Source organism: Benincasa hispida, chromosome 1 (assembly GCF_027475165.1).
Source record: "Benincasa hispida cultivar pf3 chromosome 1, pf3_genome.v1.1, whole genome shotgun sequence".
Classification (NCBI taxonomy): domain Eukaryota; kingdom Viridiplantae; phylum Streptophyta; class Magnoliopsida; order Cucurbitales; family Cucurbitaceae; genus Benincasa; species Benincasa hispida.
Window position 1 is genome coordinate 81,618,247 of NC_143478.1, and position 17,748 is coordinate 81,635,994.

The 17,748-nt window shown below is 33.7% G+C and overlaps 2 protein-coding genes and 1 long non-coding RNA gene across 8 annotated transcripts; 2 read left to right on the forward strand and 1 right to left on the reverse strand.

The window, feature by feature from the left end:
* Positions 1 to 4,255: 4,255 nt before the first annotated feature.
* On the forward strand, positions 4,256 to 9,360 carry RPT2 (Phototropic-responsive NPH3 family protein). Its single transcript, XM_039040447.2, has 7 exons — positions 4,256 to 4,503; positions 4,733 to 4,786; positions 6,082 to 6,179; positions 6,267 to 6,336; positions 7,140 to 7,517; positions 7,816 to 8,565; positions 8,656 to 9,360. The coding sequence occupies exons 3-7, from the start codon at positions 6,118 to 6,120 to the stop codon at positions 9,139 to 9,141; spliced, it is 1,746 nt and encodes a 581-aa protein (XP_038896375.1). The 5' UTR covers positions 4,256 to 4,503; positions 4,733 to 4,786; positions 6,082 to 6,117; the 3' UTR covers positions 9,142 to 9,360.
* Positions 7,037 to 7,938, reverse strand: LOC150038762 (uncharacterized). The gene is made up of 2 exons (XR_016526202.1): positions 7,799 to 7,938; positions 7,037 to 7,534 (listed from the first exon to the last, which is right to left on the reverse strand). It is a non-coding gene; the product is annotated as an uncharacterized LOC150038762 (long non-coding RNA).
* A 231-nt stretch (positions 9,361 to 9,591) lies between the features above and the next one.
* CYP97B3 (cytochrome P450, family 97, subfamily B, polypeptide 3) lies at positions 9,592 to 17,495 on the forward strand. 6 transcript variants are annotated; one of them, XM_039042065.2, is made up of 15 exons: positions 10,025 to 10,319; positions 10,520 to 10,695; positions 11,327 to 11,507; positions 11,707 to 11,814; positions 11,925 to 12,009; positions 12,116 to 12,354; positions 12,995 to 13,168; positions 14,019 to 14,066; positions 14,192 to 14,251; positions 14,612 to 14,698; positions 14,806 to 14,894; positions 16,041 to 16,132; positions 16,626 to 16,687; positions 16,896 to 17,045; positions 17,131 to 17,495. In XM_039042065.2, exons 2-15 carry the CDS (start codon positions 10,553 to 10,555, stop codon positions 17,353 to 17,355), a joined length of 1,743 nt encoding a protein of 580 aa, XP_038897993.1. In that variant the 5' UTR covers positions 10,025 to 10,319; positions 10,520 to 10,552; the 3' UTR covers positions 17,356 to 17,495. The 6 variants fall into 6 exon arrangements, with proteins under 6 accessions (XP_090173318.1, XP_038897993.1, XP_038898000.1 ...); XM_039042072.2 differs by having other exon boundaries at positions 10,114 to 10,419; XM_039042085.2 differs by having other exon boundaries at positions 10,119 to 10,319; positions 10,507 to 10,695.
* The last annotated feature ends 253 nt before the right edge of the window (positions 17,496 to 17,748 follow it).

Sequence of the window (17,748 nt, forward strand, 5' to 3'; positions counted from 1 at the left end):
TTATTTACACCACTAATTCCACAAACATGAATCTCCATTCATGTAATTTTAATATCTAAATTATATTTAAATATTATCCGATTCTCCAATTTTGTTTAATTTGTTAATTAAAAGTGTAATTATATCGTATATAATTACTGATTCCGTCAATTCGAATTTGACCACTTTAAATTTACACATCATTCTATTCTAAGGTTGAATCCGTTTGTGAGTTAATAAGAGGACCTAATGGACCTACAAATTATGAGCTCCAACAATCCGAGATTAATTAACTAAACTCTTTAAACAAACAGAATTAATCAACATTCATTAACTATCGAGTCACTCTACTAAAGCCCAGTAATTGCACTCCCCTCACTGTAGATATATTTCTGTCCACTTGATTTAACTATAATCAGTGAGTCGACGTACAGGTTGTTCGTAATAACGATTGGGTCAAATGATGTTTTACCCCCGAATTACATCTTGCTCCTTAAGTCCCATTGATCCTTTAATGAATAATTGGTTTTTCATCCAATCACTAAACTGAGCCCTTCTTGGGCCAATGAGAGGGTGGGGCCCCTTGTTCAAGACTTGGAATCGGTAGTTAAGAGAACAATCTCTCTACTAACCCTAAAAATGTATAGGAGTGAATTCTGTCTTACACCCTATGTCCCCAACTATCTACTCGGTCTTACCCTGAAATGGGAGGCTTTAAGCCAAAGCTGTTGAGCCAACCTTCACCTACGCAAATCTAAGGATAATCCCGAAAAAATAGAAGTTCATAGTTAGCTCAGGATTAAGGTCAAGTTACCTAGGTCATCGCTTTGAAATAGTCAGTCTTAAACAGTAAACTTATAAAGTAAAAGTGACTTATTTCTTGGTCTGATTTTATACAAACTCTTTACATAAGATGCCCCCACTCGTATGTCTTCACATGAACGAATCAAGATCACTTTATTTTTTGCACTTTACAACAATTGTAACATCTACAAAGTGGACCGCATTCAGTAGTATCCCCAGAATAAGGTACCTAGCCTTATTCGTATATTAGACCATTTTGGCTATTTACTCGAAATTGATCCATTCTTATGTCTCCACATAAAGTTCATGGATCTTAGTTTATTGGATTTAGGTTATTTCTAAAACGAAATGAACAATTTAAAGATTTAATAACAATGTTATCGAATCTAACTTCAATAACATTTATATTGATTAACATAATAAGTTTATTGTTTACAAACCACGAGTTTTAGGACATAAAACCCAACTATAGGGGTAAAACGACAATTTGATCCAACTGTAATTAGGAATAATTTGTGAATGGTTGACTTACAAAATATAATTAATTCAATGGACACATAAATATACCACAGTTGCAGCTATGGGTCTTTAGTGGACTGTCTCATAACTAATGAATGTTGATTATTTTAATTAAAGAGTTTAATGATTTAATCTTGAATCACTTGAGTTTATAATAGTAGGTCCATTAGGTTTCTTGCTAGCTCACAACGAGTTAAACAAGGATATTAAATATTGAAAGAATTTGAAATATTCAAATTAATCAAGGGAATTAATTGTATATGATACAATTAGTATTATGTATAAGATACGTTATAATATAAAGTTAACTTAAATTAGATTTAAATTTGAACTTTATAATATGAGAGTATTAATATTTGAATAACTATTAAGTTAATATGAATTAAATTCATATTAAAAGTATAGTTTGAGAGAACATGTATATTAGAATATGATTCATATATATACATTAAATTAAATATGTGATATTTAATAAATTGATTAAATTGAATTTAATTAATGATTCAATTAATCAAATGTGTCATTTTTAATTGATATTTAATTACTAAATATCTTATATATTTATTATTTATCATTATTAAAAAAAAATCCTCCCCCACGATGGAGGGAATAGTGAGTGGGACGAGAGTTACCAATTCGGTTAAATAGAGATGAGATCGAGAGTTGATTGTTCTTTATAGAAAGAAAAGACACCTTGATTTCTCCATAAATTATCTCAGCCTCCAAAAGGAAAAGAAAAATCTCTCTTCCCTTTCATGTTCTTCCGAGAGTTCCCACAAACTCTTCTTGTCCAAGAGAACAACAGAGAAGTCTCCTTTGATGGTGTCCTATGGGTGAATTTGGTTTGTGAGTACTGTGAAGGATCAATTTTATTTGGGTGAAGACATTGAAGATTGTTCTTCAAAGATAATATTTTTTTTTTCTTTGAAATCCTTAAGAGCATGTTTTATTCTACAACTTTATTATTGTTATATTTAAAATTCAGATAACAAATTTGAGGCAAACAACGATCTTTGATTCGTGAAATGAAAAATTGACTATGCCCAAATTGTGAATCAGATTTGGAATGTATCTTAACTTATCTTTTGATTTAAGTTTGACCACTTTGTGGAATAATTTGAATCAAAATTTCTAATTGGGTAAAAATCCTAAATTGGTAAGTTAGTTTAAAATAATTTTTTATTGAAAATGTTTTTTGGTTTGAAGGAGTTATGAGAAATATATTGGAGCAAGGAAGTTGAAATTTCTTAACAAATGTGTAGACTTCACATAGTTAAATCGTGTTCTAAAATATGTGTGTCAAATAAAAGGTTGGTTATTTTTGTTGGTGCTCAGATCATATGCACGCATTCATTATTGTTATAGGCTTGACCTTCGACCCACTCCTCTTAGTTTGGACTCGTTTTTGAAGTCGATTAAGTGAAATATCTTCACATCATTGTGGTGTTGAGTCTACCACACTTTGTTGCCTAATTTGATATAAGGAATGTATAGTTCAACTAAACACCCAAAAGTAAAGATCAATGATCTCCTTTGGAGATTACTTACTCTTTTCTCTTAGAGCCGTTGAATTAGGTTATTTATAATGATCTTCATCTAACATAGTTATGTGTAACTCTAGCTAGTGATGCCATAATAGTTTACGGTGATCGAGGCTACAGAGCATCAGACCGAATGCAGCTCGATTATTTTTCAATTAGTATACATTTATCGGCTTGGTGGGTCGTCATAAAACTCGAGACTCTAACTTTCTTTTTTGAGATGTCGCTCCTCTATGTCGCCTCCTAGTTTTTCTTAGTTTGGGTCGGTAGATTTTGAGCCTTGGCCGGAGTAATCCATAACAATTTTGAACGTATATTAAATTTGGTTATTTGAAAACAATAGTGAAAGGAAGGGAGCGGGGAGGTTGAGAATGTCCCTTTCGCATTTTGTCAAAAGGCATTGATGATGAAAGGGAAAGACAAGGGAATAGGCAAACCTTTCATAATCATATTTAACAATGGGTACTCACTCACAAGCTAAGCTTTTTCATTGGTTGTCTAAAAGTTTTACTTGGATGGATGTTAAATGGATATATTTGATTGAATTGATTTTACTTCTTCCTTCCTCTATCCTTCAAATTGGAAAAGGACCTGTATGTCCCCATGAAAATTTTATGTCACTATTGTATATGGATAAGAAAAAAGCTTTAGTTGCAATCGGTTGTACCCAATAAGATATTGTCATATGATAACGTTTGTTTAAAGTAATTTTTCTTTAAATTCTTTTGATGTGTTATAAAGAAAATTGGACCATGTGGTTAGATGTAGCCTAATCATTGCTTGAATAATACTCTCATTAATTAGTTGTCATATCAAAATTACCATAGTGATAAAATTTCCTTGGTATGTTTGTGTCTCACCTTACTAATCACCATGAAACCTCGTTAATTAGAAGCAGCGTTGTTTATAACGATGTGGTGCTAGGTCAAATAAGTTAGTACAAAAAACATTTAACTCAACTAAGCACAAAATGAGTTAGATCAGTTCCTCGATAGAGTCATTTAGCCCTTCAGACTGGCGACATGAGAATATTTATAAAGTCCTTTCTCTAACACCCACTTAAAGTTACATGTAGTGTAGGGTATTAGAACGGGTGTAGCCGACCTCGAGGTTGCAGGATACATTCCCTAAGCTTGGCTCCACCATTTCTCCTTTAATGTAACTCCACCAACTTATAAGATAGTCGACCGAAACTCGAAGAATTATTTTCCCATATATCATATAACCACGCGTTAATACTAAATAGGAAGGGTATGTTTGGTGTTTCAACCTAACATGTAATGAGTCTAGGTCATTGTCAGTGCGGAATTAGACATTCTGATGACGTGGCACAGGAAGGGCCAGGATCTAGAGGTCCCAAAGGTGGATGAATCTTGGCCACTTATATTTGTGGTCATAAATCTTTGCAAACTGGAAAAATGGCCACATCTCCCAATCATGTCTGCTGGCACCTATATCCATTCTTTTCTTTATATCAAAAACTCATTCTTTCTTCATTCTATCCGGCCAGATCCACCTCCCTCCGCCGCCAGTCACTCTCCGGCGCCGCCACAACTTCCTCCCACATTCTTTACCCATAACTCGTAAGGTTCAGATCTACAAGTTCGGATGCTTTCGAGCACCAACCAGCAAGGAATCGAGCCCTTTTTAAAAAGATTCAGTGAGTATCATTGCTCTTTTAAGTCTTCGAGTTATATTCGATTAACTCACTTTAAAGCTTTTCGAATTCGATTAAAGTAGGTTTTTTTTTACACGTGGAAGCTTTTTATTTATTGTTTTGGTCTGAATCGAAGTGATTCATTTAGATTTATGGTCAATTTTGAGTAAGAATATCCTCTCTGAATAATCTCTTGGTTCTAACATTTAAATATTGTTCTTATATTGTTTAGGCTTCTAGGAGAGGTTGAAGTTTGCTCCAGTATTTGGAGTTTGGATTGAGAACGGTAATTTTTTTTTTTTTTTAATCAGCTAAGTAGTTTCCACATCCCTCCAAATTTTACATTTTGATATAATATGTTCTATTAATTTACAAAGAGTTTAATTAAATTTTATAAATATCAATATTACTCCTAGACGGTATCGAAAATATGATTGTAGAAATTTTTTAAAATCTTGGGACGGAAATCAAGAGAAATTTAGATCGCTAAATTGTTTTAGTTTATCATCACAAGATTCTAAGTCTGGATTACTATTTAGTCATGGATGTTTGTTATGATTTAGTCTATATGTTTTGATTAGTGGTATGTGACAAATGTTTGAAAGTATACTTTAAATGATGCTTGATTGAAATGGCAATTGAAAATTTGGACAAATTGCAAAAACCACTTAAGTATGGTGGTAGATACAATTATGTCCTTAAAGTTTCGATTTTAAAAACTGAACCCTCAAAATTATATAAATGTTAAAATTGGGTCAAGTTGGACTTTCAAACTTATATAATTGTGTAAATTGTAACATTTGTATGAGTTTAATAGTTCAATTTTTATCATTTGTGGGTCCAATTTCTATAATTATTATAAACGTAAGGGTCAAACTTTTACACTTACAGAAGTTTAGGGACCCAATTTTTACAATTGAAAATTTGAGAGTTTGATTGCAACTATCACCATACTTTAGATGTGGTTTTTGCCATTTGTCCTAAAAATTTTAATTTGAAAACATATTTGAATGAAAGATTTTGGTTTGAGAACACGTTTGTAACAAAACTATGCAAGGTTTTGTATTTTTTTTTTTTTTTTTTTTTTTAAACGAATGTTAGAACAAAAGAAAAATTGAAATTGACATGAAAATTACATGGAGTATTTTGTACACATTTATTTTCTTTTTAAATATGATACATAATTTTTTTTTTAAAAAAAAAAAATGACAATTGCAAATATAGACATTAGATTCAAAGTATTAGTATATATAACATAATGTAAAAAAAAATTACAAATATGGCCAAATTTAAATTGTCTATCAATGATAGACCATATTATTGGTAGGAGTCTACCAGTGATAGACTATATCACTAGTAAGAGCCTATCAACGATAGAAGTTTATCACTGATAGATTTTGTTATATTTACAATTTTCTTTAAATAATGTTATATACTTGGTTATTATTCCTAAAAATGTTATCAATTACGATTACCCAAAAAAAAAAAGTGAACTCTAAATCAATTGAAATTTGAACAATAGTATAAATTGTTATAATGTTTAACGTTATATTTTTTTTCTTTTTTTCGATATTATAATAGTTGTATTAGAAAATACGAGGTGCGATCGAGTGAAGTATGAGTTCATCTATGAAGGGAAACAACAGGATGTCCATTGCAATGGAAAGAACGGGGCAATGGTATGTGTTGATATCATATGTTCCATAGAAATTTTTAGTTAGGCATGAAAAATGTTGCCTAATCTTTTGCAATCTCTTTGTTTTAAGGATTTTCTCTCAAGACATTCCAACTGATGTTGTGGTTGCGGTCGGCGAAGCACATTTTCCACTTCACAAGGTCATTTTTATTCTACTAATAATTTACTCTCTTTTATTTTCAATTTATAATAATTTAATCTCTTAATTTTAATAAATAATGATTTAATAGTAGTATTTTACAATTTGTGAAGTTTAAGTAAAATTACTTTTTTTTAGTTATCTAGTTTTAAAGGATTTGTGTGTTTTGATCCATGAATTCTGAAAATATATTTTCTTAATCCTCGAGTTTTAAGAATAGATGCATTTGGTATATGAATTTTTAGAATCTAACTCTTTAGATTTATAATTTTTATGAATAGGTTTAAAAAGTCCATAAAATAATTTCAAATTTAAATAATCCTAACATTTTAAGTTAGAAAATTAATTTTAAAAATAATCGCCTCTACTCAATAAAATTGTGAAAATTTAGGACCAAAAGCTCATATTCTTCAAAATTTAAGGGCCATTAAAGCAACTTTATCTTAAAATATAATAAAACATTTTACACCTATAGATTGAAGATCAAATTTGTTTATAAATTAGTAAGCAATAAAAATTAGTACTTAATTTTGATAAAATTTATCGGGAAAAGGAATTTTTTAAAAAAAAAACAATATGTGACGTGGGAAATTGAACCTTTTAACTTTAAGGTAATACAAGTGAACTATGCTCATTTTGACTGATAGGAAGGAATTGGGTGAGATGGAGTGAGACGACTTATTAATATCAATTCCATGATGTGGGTGTTAGGACTAAAGAATTTCTTTAATTAAATAGTTTAATTAAGAATGATTAGGAATTAAAGTGCAGGGACTAAATAATAACTGGATTTGGAATGTGCAGTTCATGTTGGTAGCGAAGAGCAACTACATAAGGAAATTGATAATGGAATCGACTGAGGCAGATCTAACAAGGATCGATCTAACGGACATCCCCGGCGGGGCTGAAACTTTTGAGAAGGCAGCCAAGTTTTGTTACGGAGTCAACTTTGAGATCACAGTACACAACGTAGCAGCGCTCCGATGTGCTGCAGAGTACTTGCAAATGACGGATAAATACTGCGACAACAATCTCGTGGGTCGGACCGAAGATTTCCTCTCACAAGTGGCTCTCTCCAGCCTTTCTGGAGCCATTGTTGTTCTTAAATCTTCCCACCATCTCCTTCCCATGGCTGAAGACCTTTACATCGTCCATAGATGTGTGGATGTTATCAGTTCCAAGGTACACCCTCCTCCTAACTAATTTTTAAAAACCAAAAAAAATATATATATATATATATATATATAAAGTTAAGAATTTATTATTGTTTTGAAATTTTGGTTAAGAATTGAATTGGATTAAAAGAAATATACAAATTATTAGAAGAAATAGGGAATAAATAAATTTAAGTTTTAAAAACTAAAATGAGTGTCGAATGGAGGCGTAGAGTTTTGGATCAAATTATGAATGAACTGAAAAAATAAATAAATAAATAAAAGTTTAAAAACTTATTTGACACCCACCATCCTCTTGTGTGAAGGCTTGCAACGAGGCGAACTTCCCAAGTCGATCACCACCAAATTGGTGGACAGAGGAACTAACCATAATCGACATCGAATTCTTCACCAAAATCATCACCGCAATGAAATCTCGTGGAGCCAAAACCGCCACTCTCTCCGCCGCTCTAATCACCTACACAGAGAGATCTCTCCGCGATCTAGTCCGTGACCACTCCGGCACCGCCCTCAGATCATCATCTCTTCCGGCCCCCAGTTATTCCGACGATTCCGACAACACCACCAGAGTCAAACAACGCCACCTCCTAGAATCAATAGTTTCTCTCTTACCTTCCGACAAAGCCGCTTTCCCAATTCACTTCCTCTGCTGCCTTCTCCGATCAGCGATTTACCTGAAAACCACCACCGCCTGCAAGAACGAACTGGAGAAGCGGATTTCGATGGTGCTGGAACATTTAACGGTGGATGATCTGCTGATGTTGTCGTTCACGTACGACGGGGAGAGGCTGGTGGAATTGGAAAGTATAAGGAGGATAATATTGGGATTTGTGGAAAGGGAGAAGAGTGTGGCGGTGTTTAATGCCGGAGATTTTAAGGAGATTTGCTCTGTTTCGATGCAGAGAGTGGCGAAGACGGTGGATGCGTATTTGGGGGAAATTGCTACTTATAATGAACTAAGTATATCCAAATTTAATGGGATTGCCAATATCATACCCAAATTTGCTCGCAAGGTTGATGATGATCTTTATAGAGCTATTGATATATATCTCAAGGTTTGCCTTCCTTACTTTCTCTTGAAAAAAAAATAAGCTTATAAACACGACCTCTACTTTCATAGATTAAACTTGTAATTTAATTTACAGGCACACCCAAATCTTGATGAGATTGAACGGGAGAAGGTATGTAGTGTGATGGACCCATTGAAGCTATCATATGAAGCACGAGTACATGCGTCACAGAACAAGCGGTTACCAGTGCAAATCGTTCTTCATGCACTCTATTATGATCAGCTGAAACTAAGAAGTGGCACGCCAGAGGATCGGAACATCCAAGATGCTGCCATGACAAGGACTCAAGCTCAAGCAGACGTGTCATTAGTGAAAGAGAATGAGGCATTAAGGTCTGAATTAATGAAGATGAAGCTCTACATATCTGATATGCAGAAGAGTTCCCAAGGAACATCTTCCATGAAAGCACCGACCTCTAGAACCAAGGCTACCTTCTTCTCCTCTGTCTCCAAAACACTCGGGAAATTAAATCCCTTTCGTCATGGCTCTAAAGACACTTCTAATATTGATGATGGGGTCGACATTACAAAGCCTAGAAGGAGAAGGTTCTCTATATCCTAAGTAATACTCTTGGGTCGTTCTTGAAACACAATTTCGTTGTGCTTATTTGTGAGATTGATATTTTTCTTTCTTTTTGTTCTTTGTTCGTTGTGTATAAAATTGATTTCTCCCGTTTCTTTTAAGTTCATGTTTTGAGGGTTGTTGACTGTGTGTTGTGAACTATACATTTTATAGCAATTATTAAGTATAGGTAATAATGATTCTAGTATTTTTCAGTAATTATTTCCTCACTTTCAATATTTAATCATACATTGATAAGATTGATTTGTGTAATATCTCTTAATTATTAAGATGGACAACAATTAAGTTTATAAACATCATTTTCAAGTTTCTTTGTTTTGTTTCATACTTTTCTAGGGATAAGTCAAGTTTTGAAATTTAAAAAAAAAAAAAAAAAAAAAAATCCAAACACACATTTTAGAAATGTTTGATCTTTTGTTAGATTTTAAATTTCTTTGTAGACTTTAGTCAGCGATGAAGTTATTTATTCTTTTTAGGACGATGTAAGAGTTATTCATATGTTCATAAGTCTTATTTTGCTTCATTCAGCTCTTTTTTATCGTTTGCTTCATGGTTTTGGCCTCTTTTTACTGGCTTGGTTTTATGTACTATTATATTCTTTCATTTTTATTTTTTACGAATTTTGTATTCTTCCATTATTATTTTTAAATTTTTAAATTTCGACTAAAAATACTTATATGTTTTTTTAAAAAAAAAGAAATACTTACATGTTGAGCAAAGAAAACAAAACTTATTAACATTCAACATGATTTAAAATTCGAGAATTATTTTCACAATCTAGATTAGAGAAAACAGACCGAGAAAAAAATTCATGAATCGAATTTCTTATAAAGTAATAATTGGCATGCGAAGTAATAGTTCTAAGTATCGCTTAACACAATTCCTAAAACAAACAAACATACAAATTTCACACGTTCAAGTGAATTTAAGACAAACTATTCCTAAAATCTAGAGGTAGTGGACAGCTTTTACGCATCACTTGTCACTAAATTTCAGTTCTCATCTTACCAACCCAAAATATCATTCAGCAGATAAGCATTTTCCCAGAAAGTGCAAGTGGGGGCTGCAACAATCGCCGGAAAGTAGGCGTCATTTGCCCCAATTTTTGGATGCTCTTCAATAGTGCGCTTTATTGGGTTAGACAATCCAAATCCTTGGTGGGTTTTCGTTCTAAAGATTAGAGAAAACAGACGAAGGAAAAAAGTTATTTTCTTTTTGAAGAAATAAAAAAGTCTATCTCCCAATCCTACCCGAACGGTTCATTTCATATCTTCGCTGAATTTAGAGTATTTTTCAATTTTCTTCCTCCCCTTTTGTGCATTCAGTGATTTATTACTTATTTAGCGTCGCTGCTCAGTTTCTTTGTTGAAGATTGGTGTGTCTCTTGGGAATGGCAATGGCTGCCACTTCCCTTTCGAACCTGCCTTCTGCTTTCTTCCATGGAAATCTGCAGAGAAATGAATTTGGGTACCTGGGTTTGCCGAGACAACCCACCAAATTTCTCAAATCCAATCTTAGAGCTCCGCTTTTCAGGTAACCGTTTCAATTTTTCTTCTTTGTAGATTTTCACTTCTCTTTCAGCTGGTTTCATGAGTTTTATTGGGTGGAAGTTTGCGTGGATTTTCTGCTAGATGACATATGTAAGCTTGTGTTCACTGTTCTTTTCACTAATTTTTTTGAAATCCAATCATGGGTTTAGGATTTCTGCTGCCTTTTCAGTTCTGTTTAGAGCTTTAGCTTTTGAGTCTCTTTGTGGATGCTTCTTTGTTCAAATGATGTTGCAACAGAGATAATTATTGGTCTGAACTCGAAATGTAACTTCATTTCCTCCTGAATTTAGCCCTGGCTAATAGTTTTCACCTGTTATTCTTTTATAGTGGTTTCTTTCTAAATGGTGTTGCAAAAAATATCATTATCTATTTGAACTTTCAATCTTCTTCCTTTCAGTGTAGTTAGGGAATGTAATTGAAGGAAGTACGAACATTGTACTTTCTCTTTACTTGCAGGTTTCATGTTAACTCAAGGAGACAGAAATTTGTCTTAATTCATCCAAATTCGTTATAATTTTTGTTGTTTTGTTTGGGGGTGTTAGATGAAGGGGAAGGATGTGGTTATGTTGTGGAACTTGTTGTTTATGGGGCAATCGTGTGAAATGTTTGTGTAGATGCCAGTCAACTGGAGTTGATGAACCGAAAACAAAAAGAAATCTACTTGACAATGCCAGTAATCTTCTTACCAATTTGTTAAGTGGTGGAAATTTGGGATCTATGCCGATTGCTGAAGGTGCAGTCTCTGATTTGTTTGGCCGCCCACTTTTCTTTGCACTGTATGATTGGTTTTTAGAGGTATGTACATCTTTCATAAATTTCTCATCAGTTTCTTCAACTGAAATATTAGTTCCCTATGAGGACACTCACTCCCTCTTATGACGTTAACGCGATATGCAAAATCGTTTTTCAGAAATTTCTGTGCACCTTTTCATTTTGTCTGCTAATGAGATCTAAACATCCATTTCTTTCCATTCTTTTTTTTCTTCATTTGCAGCATGGATCTGTTTATAAACTTGCCTTTGGACCAAAAGCATTTGTTGTTGTATCAGATCCTATTGTGGCAAGATATATTCTTCGTGAAAACGCATTTGGTTATGACAAGGTAAGATTTTGAATCTACTTCTCTCTTTCTGTTTGCTAGGCAAGTAGGCAGTGTAATATTCAGTTGTGCTGTCATAACGTCTTATTGCTACTATAAATATACTCAACTAGGGAGTGCTTGCTGATATTCTAGAACCGATAATGGGTAAAGGACTAATACCAGCTGATCTTGACACTTGGAAGCAGAGGAGACGAGGTGAGCAAATGGAGAAAATGGAAATTCTTTTTGTGATTTGATCAATGTCTTAACTTCGGCTTTACAACCTGTTAGAGATGTTGATTTATTTCATTTTGAATTACAGTTATAGCTCCTGGATTTCATGCCTTGTACTTGGAAGCTATGACCAAAGTGTTCACTGATTGTTCAGAACGATCAATACTGAAATTGGAGAAGCTTCTAGGAGAAGGTGAACTTCAGGAGGAAAAAACCATTGAGTTGGATATGGAAGCAGAGTTTTCGAGTTTGGCTCTTGATATCATTGGACTTGGTGTTTTCAACTATGATTTTGGTTCTGTAACCAAAGAATCCCCAGTGATTAAGGTCTGAAGAAAGGAAAACGATCTGCACTATAATCCCACACACTGAAACGCTGCTTTTTGTTTCACTAATGAAGTTTTGGTTACCTCTTAGATGAATATTTTTTTCTGTTATAATTTGAAATTGTGAGTTCAAATTGCTGGCCGTTTTCCCAGTTCATAGACATCTATATCTCTATCTTTGTCCATATCTCAGGGAGAAAATGATATTATTCTATAAAATCCGCATTACTAGTTATTCTGTAGTGGGTTAAGGATAACATAACGAAGTATCTGGCTTGATTGATGATAGTTTTTATAACAAGGATCTTAAATGATACTTTTACCATAAATAATTGTTTTCTAGACCTGATAACCTTACACATGGTGCCAAGTCCTGATTGACTATGCGCTTATATATTGGCATTCTCTGAAGGGTGGAACCATTAAAAATAGACATATCATCTTTCTTACTCATTATCAGACTTGGATTTGGAACATCTCTATTACATGATCCAAGTTGTCTGGTGTCTAGTTATATTTATTTTTCATCATTGACAACAATTTGTGATGGTGGTTTTTGTCATTTTAATTTTATGTTTGTTGCATACCTAAAACATAATCATCAAACTTTCTTGATCAGCACTTTGAAAAATATCTTACAGGCTGTATATGGAACCCTTTTTGAAGCAGAGCATAGATCAACTTTCTATATCCCATACTGGAAAGTACCTTTGGCAAGGTGGATAGTCCCAAGGCAGCGTAAATTCCATAGTGACCTTAAGGTTATTAATGACTGCCTTGATGGACTAATACGAAATGCAAGAGAAACCCGAGAGGTGAGTTGAGCCTTAAAACTTAAGTTGCGGGTTGTTTTGATGAAATAAACTTTTCTAAGTGGGAAATCTTGTCATGTTGTCATTTGGTTTTTAGTTTCTTATTAATGGTAACTTTTTGCATTCTTTATAAGTTGACTGCTCCAATGCTCAGACTGAAGTTAAATTTATTGGTCTATATCTACTATGGATGACATATTTGTGTGAAAAGTATCGAGAACTAATGGCCACAAAGTGAACTCCATTCCAAATGCACTCAATATCCTAGACTAAAACAGTTATTCTATTCCCCTTCTATCAAACCAAAACCTTAACTAGAATGCATAAAGTGCTGTGCCATAAGACTATGGAAATGTCTTCCATGCAAGCTTGTAGGAATTAAACTGAATCTCGATCATGTTTGTAAAGTATACAACATTTTGATTCTCAAAGATTGTTTATTTACACCTGCTAATAGTCTTCAACATCTCTCTACCCACGGCTGTGCTGAGCTTATTTTCTTGTTGAAAAAACACATTGTTTGAGAAACGTATATAATTAGTTCTTAGTTGGTTATTGATTGAAACTTACAAGATTCATGAACGATTCTTCTTCCATTTTTTTATAATAATATTTCAGGAGAAGTAACTAACAAGCCAGTTTTAGAATCTATTCTTCTTTTTTCTGAACGTTTTGACCAAATTTTCCCTTTTTTCCTTCCATGTTTGAAGCAAGGCATAGATTTGTACTTTGTTTTCCATGTCACAGGTGCCTTTAAGTAGTACACACCTTAGTTACTCATTGTGTAGGCTTGTCAGAACAAATTTGTTTGAAGCAACAGCCTGGACTTGACTTTGGTTGCATCTCCTAACAGGAAGCCGATGTTGAGAAATTGCAGCAAAGGGACTATTTAAATCTCAAGGTGTCTCTTCTATCTTCTGAGAAAATTAATGATTCTAAAGTTTACTTTTCCAGGTATTGGTGTTTCACTTTAGTAGACGTTTCTGAAAAATCATAACACCTTATTGTTTATGTCATCATTTTCAGGATGCCAGTCTTTTGCGTTTCTTAGTTGATATGCGGGGAGTTGATGTTGATGATCGGCAGGTAGAGACCTACATTTTGATTTTAATGACTCCAATTATACGTATCATAGTCAATATTGACTTGGGACTATTTGTTATATAAAATGTGGTACATTGATTTTGATAAACCCTGATAGTCTAAATGTATATGCATATGAGAGTAAGAGGAATAGCTTAGTGAAATGTAAGGCGTGGGATCCAATGTCAGTAGGTAGTTATGCTGGTGGGAATGGTGCGAGTTTGGGAAGATTTAAGAGTTAGATTACAATATATGGATAGTTTTGGGGGAAAGAGACTGAAAATTGTTCGAAAGGCAGTTACTAAATGACCAGAATGTGTTTTCCTGAATACACTTTCACGTCCATATCTGTAATATTAACAGCTTAGGGATGATCTGATGACAATGCTTATTGCCGGGCATGAAACAACTGCTGCTGTGCTTACATGGGCTGTTTTTTTGCTTGCACAAGTAAGCATTTAGCTTTGCCTTGTTGTCATCATTTATAAAATGATATGCATCCAAGCTTTATGATAGCCTCTTCTGTTTAAGATAAGGCTTCAATGTTGGTTTTACAGAACCCTTCAAAAATGAAAAAAGCTCAGGCAGAGATCGATTTGGTTCTTGGCAGTGGGAGGCCAACTTTTGAATTGCTTAAAGGATTGAAGTAAGGACGTCATCTGTTTCCAAGTATTCTGCTTAATACTCATTTACTTTTTCTCAAAGCTTAAGAGATAAAATGGAGACACGTCAATTCAGTTAGTCTGATTTACATAGATTTCTGAGCATATTTAGTTTCATCTTCTCCATGCTAGGATGCTATTGAATCATAGTTTTATATTAATAATTTGCAAGAGATTAATACCTTATGAGGCTGCTGCAATTAGTGTTAGTAATGTCCATGCTGTAATGGCGTTGAATCTTTCCTCATGCAAACTCTACTTGTTAACATCCGGATTTGACTGTCATTGACCAAGCTGTTCTACAGATAACGTGTATTTTTAAATTTGATGGAACTGCTTCTATAATTAGAACTTTTAATGCCAGTTTGATGTCAATCTTGTTTTTGGTTTCGAGGTTTAAAGATTTAAGTTTACGGAATGTACTCCTAAACTTTGCAATAGATCTTCGTTATGGAAATCACATATTCCTACTTCTTTTTGTTTAATTTTTCACTTCTTAAAACACTTCCAAAATCTCATCTAATTTTTTGGAAATGGCTAGTTTTTTAAATTTGGCTAGGATTTCAGAAACTATTTCAAAGGAAGATTAGAAAACAAGGAAAAGTAATAGTAGGCAAGTAGTTTTTTCAAAATAGAAACCTATAAACAAAAACTTTATCAAATGGGCTCGCAATGAGTTTTGAATGATTTCAATGGCATTGATTATCTATGGAGATTTATATACAGTTGTTTCTGGTACATTCACAAGATTTAGAGCCCATTAAGATAGTACATGGGTGAAGAAATAACACTATACCCAAATAAGAAATTCATTCTTCTTGACGGTATTAGTTCTCAAATTTATGTTGTTCTTAAATGATAGGAACCAGGTAATGAAATAATCCCAATTAAGGCCGATTTGGATTGACTTTCTAAGTGCTTGGTTTTAAGCACTTTGAAAGTCAATTCAAACCTGCCTTAATCAAGGAACTAGGTCATCTCCCTCCTGAGTAAGGTTTGAGCCCACGAGAGTTAAAACATTCTTTTGCCTGCCTCACCACCCCCTTCTTCAAAAAAAGAAAAATTCTAACATCAAAAAGTTCCTTGCTTGAGTGAAGTTTGATACATATGGATCTGTAATACATTGTCAGGTACATCAGACTTATTGTCGCAGAGACTCTTCGTTTGTTTCCTCAGCCACCATTGCTAATAAGACGAGCTCTCAAACCGGATACATTGCCAGGTACTAATTGAAAATAATGTTTACATGCAAGAGATGAAAAAGAAAATTAAAGGGAAAATTGCTGTTTAAATCACACCATGTCCTGAATATGTTATGACGAGCTAGATCTAGCTAAGAAGTGCTGTTCGACTTGAAGGTTTTGTTGATTGATGAACCATTATGAATTGAAGAGAAAATCACAGGATATGCAGTGAAGACATGTTTTCATAATTATGCCATCATTTTAACACATATATTTAAACAAAACCTGCTTCCAGTATTTGCTTATTAAAATATGATAAACCTATAAAATTATAATTATAATTGGACAATTTTTAAAAATAGTAAATAAATAAGAAAAGCCTGTAGTGTGAAATGTGGATGTTATACCATTTGATAAGCATACAGAACGTTTAGTCAAATGATCCTCTCCCCCACTTCCTCGACTTAAAGATACGAATTCCTGATGCTGTTTATTATACACTTAAGCCATGTATCCAATGTAATTATGCAGGAGGATACAATGGTGACAAAAATGGATATGCAATACCTGCAGGGACTGACATCTTCATCTCTGTAAGTGGAAGATTGCACTGGAAGAGCTTAGTTCTGAGTGTTTTTAATTGTAATGTAATGACAACTGCATTGATTCTTTTATTGCAAAGCTGAAAGTATTTTACGAGGATGCCACTTTCACTCTTTGGCTTTGGACTTCTTGCTTTCTATGTCTTCTACTCTCCTTTCATGTATCTATTCTGTAACCTCTCTAAATGTGTTGCTATAGGTTTACAATCTCCACAGATCTCCATACTTCTGGGCAAACCCTCAAGAATTTGAACCAGAAAGATTTAAAGTAAAGAGGACAAGCGAGGGAATTGAAGGATGGGACGGTTTCGACCCATCAAGAAGCCCTGGAGCTCTATATCCAAATGAGGTAACTTGACAACCATTGATCCTAATCTAAAACAGCTGCATAACAATTAATATCAGTTGATGAATTATTCCGACACCTATCTCAGATTGTATCAGACTTTTCCTTCTTACCATTTGGTGGAGGACCTAGAAAATGTGTTGGGGATCAATTTGCTCTAATGGAGTCAACTATAGCACTAGCCATGTTACTGCAGAAGTTTGATGTGGAACTAAGAGGAAGTCCAGAATCTGTGGAACTTGTCACTGGTGCCACTATACATACCAAAAGTGGGTTGTGGTGCAAACTGAGAAGAAGATTACAAGTAAATTAATATATAGTAACATTCTTGTTATCCCCAAGAATATGGTACACGCTTATTTGGGAAATAGTTTTTTTCTTCTCATAAAAAGGGAGACTTTATTTCATTGGATGTCAGTTCATTAATAATAATAATGATGTGTTATATGATAACAATAACTTCAATGGTTTTGGGTCTGGAATTTTGATTCCGAGGACCAAACAACTACAAGATTCTCAGAATCGCTTGCAAAATTTCATGGTAGGAAGTGAGCCTCAAGCAGAAATATACTTGTTAAGGACTCGTAGCAGAGCCTGGGAATGTGTTATCTGTCAACTTTGTGGTTTTGAGAAGTAAAACTTAAAAGTTATCTAAGAAGTATAGTTGGAGGCCCCAATTATACACACTTATAAACGCAGGGGTAAG

Coding starts and splice junctions, on each gene's coding strand:
- RPT2 (XM_039040447.2), top strand. CDS start 6,118: ATGAGTTCATCTATGAAGGGAAACAACAGGATGTCCATTGCAATGGAA. Junction 7,518..7,815: donor TGGATGTTATCAGTTCCAAG/GTACACCCTCCT, acceptor TCTTGTGTGAAG/GCTTGCAACGAGGCGAACTT. Junction 8,566..8,655: donor CTATTGATATATATCTCAAG/GTTTGCCTTCCT, acceptor TTTAATTTACAG/GCACACCCAAATCTTGATGA.
- CYP97B3 (XM_090317192.1), top strand. CDS start 10,553: ATGGCAATGGCTGCCACTTCCCTTTCGAACCTGCCTTCTGCTTTCTTC. Junction 14,252..14,611: donor TTGATGTTGATGATCGGCAG/GTAGAGACCTAC, acceptor TAATATTAACAG/CTTAGGGATGATCTGATGAC. Junction 14,699..14,805: donor CTGTTTTTTTGCTTGCACAA/GTAAGCATTTAG, acceptor TTGGTTTTACAG/AACCCTTCAAAAATGAAAAA.